The following is a 6,755-nucleotide window of genomic DNA, read 5'->3' as shown; positions in this document are numbered from 1 at the left end:
GGGGGAGGAGGAGGAGGAGGAGGGAGAAGGCAGGTCAGGCCCTGTGGGCTCTCCGGTGCCCCTGCCCTGGGGTGGGGTGATACTCACGTCGTGGTAGCCATCTCCACCACCATCATGGAGCGTGGGATCCACAGCCCAAAGCAGCTGACCACGGACACGACCTGGGGGAAGCATGACTTTGACACCCTGCCGCTCCTTCCCTTCTGGAGGCTGGCACCCCTCGGGTAGCCCTGGCCCCCCAGGTGATGCCCACCACCGCCCCCACACCCCAGCTCACTGTTGGGGCTGAGCTGCTCCAGCAGAGGGTCTTCATCTTGATGGGGCAGCGGATCTTGCGGGTGAGGTAGAAAGCTTCTTCTACGAAGATCGCAACTGACAGCAGCGTCATGATGGTGGCAAGGCCCATGATGGCAAGTTGGGCCGTGTCCAGCTCTGCCAGGGAGGGGTGAGAAGGCAGCTCCACCCCATCTTCTCCTCCCTGGGGCCACCATGGCAGGGAGCTGCCACCTGACCCACTGCTCCACAGCTTTGGGAACACGTCTGGCCATGCCAGAGATAGTGCTGCTGCCCCTGCTCTCGTGTCCCATGTCACCTTCCCCAGTGCTGGCCCTCCCTGGGCCACCCCCATCCCTGCAGGCAGGGCTGTAGGCTGGGAGGCTGAGACCCCAGCAGCACCCCACTGCCTCCCCCTTCCTCGGGGCTGCTCCCTGCCTGCACCCACCACAGCCACCCCAACTCCATCCCTGTCCTGCTCCCGCCAGGGCCAAGAGGAGGGTCCCCTCCACCCAGTCCCCCCACCTACGCTGCAGCAGCTGCTGGGAGGTGGGTGGCAGGGTGAAGCAGGCTGCCGGCACGCTGAAGTTCCTGATCAGCATCTCCACCAACGGGCGGGAGAACCTGCAGAGAAGGTGGCGAGTGCTGCAACAGGGCTGGCAGGGACACAGGAGCACCCATCCCCGCAGGGTCCCTGGGGTGCCCTGGCTGTCTCGCCTCCCCCCCAAGCGCCTCCCTTCCTTTACAGAGAGAATAACCCGAAATCCTGCTCCAAAATGTTGGATTTGCCTGGCTGCAAAGCAGCATGGGGGTCCCCAGCACTCACCTGGGGTCCTCTGCCAGCTCCATGGTGGGGTCCATCCTGCTCTGCTCCTCCTCAGCTCTGTCCCAGCGGCTGCAGGGCTGCTTGGCACCACTTGCCTCAGCTCCCGTTGCCGGCCCACGGGGTCAGAGTCCCCAGGGCAGGGACCGTGCGGATGCCGTCGCGCCTCGTTCTGGTTTAACCAGCAGCCTCCAGTGCTCCCCTCCCTCTCCTGCTGCTGCGGGTGCCCATTGGCGTGACCCCTCCCTGTCCCAGCCTCACCAAGTGCCTCGGCCGCCTGGTTATTGACCCGGGGTGCTGAGGGAGCTGGTCATCACCCGTGCCTGCATGTCCCAGAGTTAGGGAAGCAGGGCACTTGTGCTGGGGTGACGCTGCCTGGGCAGCCTGGAGATGGGCTTTGGTGCCGGGGGTCCCCACGGTGCCAGGCAGGATCCAGGACACATCCTGGTGTCCCCTCAGCAGCAGCAGTGGCCAGGTGTGAGGTGATGCTGCAGGGCTGTGGGGAGCCTGCCAGACCCTGCACGGCTCCACAGGCCCTGTGAGGAGATTACAGAGGCTCAGCTCCCACGCTAGAGGGCAGGGCTGTCCCAGCGCTCAGCACCCCAGCTCAGCGCCCCAGCATCTTGAGATGGAAGCAGAGCCTAGGCCTGGGGAGGGGGACAGCAGGCTGGAGGGGGGACACTGAGTGGGGTGCTGTAGTGTTAGACATGGGGAGCAGACTATCTTTGTCCTAGGTGGATCCCAGCAACCTCATGGGTCCCAGGGGTGCCCACAGCTCCTGGTGTCCTCCCAGCATCCCAAGGAAAATGAGCACTCATTTGTACTGGGTCCCCAGGGACCTTCAAGCCCCTGCCCTTTGCCCCTCTGGTGAAGCCAGAGTGTCACCAGCACCCCAAACAGGTCCACTGCACCCTGCCGTGGGAGGGGGTGCTGCAGGTGTCAGGGGAATGGGATGTGGGGTGGGGGGTGGATGTTGCAGTTGCTGTGGGAATGGGAGGAGGGGAGGAGAGGTTGCCATGGGAATGGTATGGGGCATTTGTTTCGCTGTGGCTGGCGTGGGAGCAGATGCCATCCATCCTGTGAGGCCAGAGCCCTGCAGCTGCCCTGTCCACCATGGAGCTTTCCATCCCTCTTCACTTCAGCACCCTCTTCTACCTGAGCTGCCTGGTCTTCCTGTGGGTCGCCCCACAGCCGGGGGCCGAGGCCCATCCCCGGGGACATGGGGCAGCAGAGCTGCTGTTTCACACCAGTATCCTCCAGACGTTAGAGCCAGGCACCAGCTCTAACAGCCTCGACATGTGTCCTCTTCCCCACCACCCCCCAGCTCCAGCAGCCCCTGGGGCTGAGCACCCCAAGGCTCTCTTCCCGCTCTCCGCCTTGCACACAGCAGCCCCAGGGCCTGACCCCAGCCCCATTCTCCCTGTACCCCTTCTTGCAGGTCTGACTTGCTGGCTCTGCAAATTGTGATGCTGGTCCCCAGCTCCACCACCCTCTTCTTCCTCCTGGATCTCACCAGCTCAGTCCTGCTCAGCATAGTCAGCCTGGAGTTCCTCCTGCTAGTGGTGACAGGGGAGCTGGGGCTGCTCCATGGCGGGGTGGCCCCAGGGGCTGGCCCTGGCCTGAGGGGTCACAGTCTCCCCACATCTCCAGCAGCAGCGGCCTGTGGGAAGAGGCTGAAGCAGCAGCTCTGCAGCACAGTGAGACGGCACTGACGGCGCTGCTGGTGCACACCATCACAGCCAGTCACACGTCCTCCGCTGCCTCCTCTGTAACAGCTCTGTAGAGGTGAGGGACAGAGGGTGCCCCGGGAGCCTGGGGGCTCTGCACATGTCCGAGGTGCCATGCACACCCAGCCCTACCCACCCCACCCCTCAGCCCCATTAACCAAGCGCTGTACCCCTGTCCCTACACAGTGTATATGGCCCCCCCCATCCTGCCCCATATACTGTGCCCCCCACACCTAGTGTGGAACGCTGCACCCCATAAACCCCATCTGCGTCTTGCACGCTCAGCCCTATGTGCTGCACCCCATATACACCCATCCCAGTACCTTACACCTTGCACCCCCAGCCCTACTCCCTGCCGCCCCTACACACGTTGCCCTACGCCTGGCTCTGTACACTGTGCCTGGCACACACAGCTCTCCATGTTGCACCCTGTACCTCTGTCTGTACATCCTGCATGCTGCACACCCAGCCCCGTGCACTCTGACACCCCTTGCACACCCTTTGCACACACAGACACGCTCACCCCCACCTTGCACAAGCACCCCCCCCACGCACACGCAGCCCCTGCGTGCAGCGCTGTGCAGAGGGCAGCCACAGCCCTGGATGCTCCCAGCCCCGTGGGGTGCACGGGACCTGTGGGCCCCCCCCCAACTATCACCCCTGTGCCACACCAGTGTCACCAGCATCGCCTACGGCTGAAGAAACACGTCAGCTCCGACGACATCTGCTGTACCTGCCTCTTCGTGACAGTCACCACGGGCTATGTCACGGCGATTCTGCGGTCCTGTCTCATCCACCTGGTGCTGCTGTGGTCCATCACCAAGGCGATAATTTGCACGTATCCTTGGTCTGGGGAGACAGAGTCCTGCCCTGGCAGGCATGCACAAGTGCTGCACCGCCCAGGCTGTCATGTGCAGGAGCCTATTCCCCTGCCTGCACGTAGCCCCGGGGGCCAGCACCACCCATGGGTGCCCACTGCATGGGGGCTCGCGGTGGTCCCCATGCCCAGCACACATGTGACTGTTTGTCCCTGACTGGCTGGTCCAGCATCATGATGATCCTCTTCACTGCTGCCTACGTGAGCCTGACTGAGGACCCCTGCATCCCCTGAGCACAGCACACCCCAAGGTGCCAGGTATGACTGTGGGGCATGGAGCATCCCACCAGCCCGGGAGGGGGATGCAGGACATGGCTGGACCCCAAGCCCAGAGCAGCGGGGCAGCCCCACGTACCAGTGCTCTGCATGAGTTGGCCCCACCATGTGTGCACACACACACGAGCAGGGGGCTCCATCGCTGCACGCAGCCCCCTCTCCACCCCCTCTTGGTGCTGGATGCACTGGTGACACACGGCAGCACTGGCCCACCTCCACCTGCACCGAGCCCCCAGCCCCATCACCGTGCCCAAACCCCCCCTGTCTCACCCCGTGTGGGCCAGGACACGTCTGTCACACTGTTCTGTTGTGGACTGTGTGCTGTGGGGATGGGTGTCACCATCCCAGAGCTGCCCCCGGGGACACGGACAGCTCTCACCCTGCAGCCCATGGCCCTGAGTCCTTCCTGCGCCGGCAGGATGGGACGTGCCTGTGACTTGCTTGCTCTGACCTGCCCCAGGAGCTGGCGGAGATGGGTGTGGAGAGGGGAAATGCAGGAGGATGGGGTTGGGATGGGAGTCCTGGGGTGACCAAGGTCTGTAACCACCCTTCTTCCCCAGTCACCCCTCCCCACGTAGGCTGTTACCAGAGTCAAAAGCTGGCAGTATGGGCAGGAGCCAACGACAGGTCAGCATCCCCTTGCATCAGCAGGATGGGGGGGTCACACAAGGCCCGGGCAAGGCCCTCCAGCTCAACCTCAGCCCCAGAGCCCCAGAATGCTCCAGTGCAGAGCAGCACCAGTCAAAGGGAGCCCCTTTTCTGCCCAAAACCCCTTCAGCAGAGAAGGAAAATGGAGCACCAAGATGGGAGCCATGCACGCACCATCTCAGGCCAGGGGTGGTTTGAAGGCTCAGGATCCCCTTGACACTGGGGCTGCTGTTTTGCCCCTAGGAGCTGGTGGAGGGGCCAGTGGCACCACTGGCAAATCTCCCCATTTCCTTGGTTAACTTTTTTAGTTTAAGCAAAGCTGACCACTGAAATCCTGCCCCCCCCCCCAAAAGGCAAGTGTATCAGCATGTTTGCATCACCCACGCTGCCGCTCTGTCCACATTCCCCAATACTTGGAAATGCTCTTGAAATGCAAATATTTGCATAGGGTTTTAGACAGTTTTCCACCCTTCTCTAATTCCCAGTGGTTATGGATGGAGGGGCCAATCCTGGCGGGCACAGCGGGCTCCCAGCCAACCATCACCAGCTTCCCCATGGCCAGGACATGGCAGGGAAGGAAAATAGTTATTCAAAGCCCTCATAGGAGTTAGTAGGAGGCCAAAAAGCATTCCTCCCCACACTCTCCCACCCAGAGCCTGGGGCTACGGCGGATGTCAGGGATGCCGAGGAGTGAGAACCTCACATCCAGCTCAGACTGTGGCCCAGCCGGACAAGCAGACAATAAAGATCTTTACCCCAAGCTTTTGATCCATGGTCACTGCTGTCCTGGGACACAGAGAGACAGACTCTGCTCATCAGGACAGAGCAGCAAGGACACTTCTTCTCCCAAAGGGACATCCCTCAGCCTGCCCAGTCCCTGTGCCCGGCAGGACTAGCACCCCAAGAGCAATGGGATCCCATGGCACAGGGGGATGCCTGGCACCGACTTCACGGGCACCTTGTAGGGATACCCACACTCTGCATGACCACAGATGACCCTGGTACCCCCGACCCCAGGGGTTTAGGAGAGAGGCAGCATCCCCTCCCCACCAGTGTCCCGGCAGCACCCCGCTGAGCCTCTGGAAGCAAGAGAGTAGGTGCAACTCAAGAGAAACAAATAAAACGTGGAGGTCAACCAGACTTGTGAAAGGGACAGGAAAACCTTTCCCAGGGCGTTGGCCCCCCTGGCCCCCCTGGCCCCTGCAAGCATCGCCCTAGTGAGGAAACCGCTGCTGAGAGTTTGGTGGAAGTGGATGGTGGGGCCAGATCCTGCTGGCAGTCACGCAAGGCTGCTCCCACCATCCGCCTTCACATGCTCCACCACAACCCACAACTACCCACTGCAACAGCCTCAGCTGGACCCCTGCAAATCTGGCAGCATCATGCTCGCTGCAAGGCTGGAGAGGGGTCCTGGGCCCCTCGAGCATCCCCCCACAATGGTCAGTGTGGGGCCGTGGCAATGCCCCCAGCCCTGGCCCCAGCACAGCAAGGATGGGGCCGGATCCCCTCAGCCCCAGGTCTGGAGCCGCCCTGCTGATATGGATGGCAAGGAGCCCTGCCCGCGGCTGGCCCACAGATAAGGCCCGTGTGCTCCCAACTGATTGCCCCAGAAAGGCAGCCGGTGGGGCAGGAGCTGCCGTCCCTGGGAGATAAGACCGGGAGGGAGCAGTGAGTGAGGAGGGTAGGGGGGCTACTGCAGGGGTGTGAAACACTGGGCCCCTGTAGGTCCGCTCCTCTGAGCAGGGGAAGGTACCCTGGCTCCCCAGAAAGCACAGCTGTGGTGGCACAAGGTGTGGCCACCCTGCAGAGCAATAGCCCCCTGAAAATACTACTCTTCCCAGCAGAAAGTAGTCCCTCTGCCACTGGGAAACTCCCAGTGCCCTGCAAGTCCACAGGCCTGCATCTCATCCTCATTGCGAGGCTGCCAAGGACCCCACCACGCCTCAGTTTCCCCATCTGTAAAATGGGGCAAGAGCCATGTGGCACCAGGGCAGGGGGACTCAGTCTCTCAGCGCTTCAATGTCCAGGGGGGAGACCAAGCTGGCATTTCAGATGGGGACACAGTGCCCTCGGAGCCAGGCAGCTGCCTCCAGACTCAGCCTCATGGTCACAGGAGAAATACTGGCCTCAG

The 6,755-nt window shown here is 62.4% G+C and overlaps 2 protein-coding genes across 2 annotated transcripts in view; one reads left to right on the top strand and one right to left on the bottom strand.

The window, feature by feature from the left end:
- Positions 1-1,229, bottom strand: part of SLC51A (solute carrier family 51 alpha subunit) — a 2,616-nt gene extending 1,387 nt beyond the window's left edge. The window contains exons 1-4 of the mRNA XM_026854777.1: positions 1,100-1,229; positions 803-897; positions 278-432; positions 88-161 (exon numbers count right to left, since the gene is read on the bottom strand). Of these exons, the coding sequence (XP_026710578.1) occupies positions 88-161; positions 278-432; positions 803-897; positions 1,100-1,134 (359 nt within the window). The 5' untranslated portion in view covers positions 1,135-1,229. The remainder of the gene's footprint in view (positions 1-87; positions 162-277; positions 433-802; positions 898-1,099) is intronic.
- The window catches only part of PCYT1A (phosphate cytidylyltransferase 1, choline, alpha), a 23,191-nt gene extending 17,149 nt beyond the window's left edge, over positions 1-6,042 (top strand). Inside the window, exon 9 of the transcript XR_003399014.1 lies at positions 6,030-6,042. The gene's annotated coding sequence lies outside the window, so the exon portion shown is untranslated. The remainder of the gene's footprint in view (positions 1-6,029) is intronic.
- Positions 6,043-6,755: the final 713 nt, after the last annotated feature.

The sequence above is a fragment of the Athene cunicularia genome (genome assembly GCF_003259725.1).
Source record: "Athene cunicularia isolate RWA chromosome 9 unlocalized genomic scaffold, athCun1 chr9_part1, whole genome shotgun sequence".
In the NCBI taxonomy this organism is placed as follows: domain Eukaryota; kingdom Metazoa; phylum Chordata; class Aves; order Strigiformes; family Strigidae; genus Athene; species Athene cunicularia.
The sequence above is the reverse complement of the archived record's forward strand: the minus strand, read 5'-3'. Positions and strand labels throughout refer to the sequence as shown.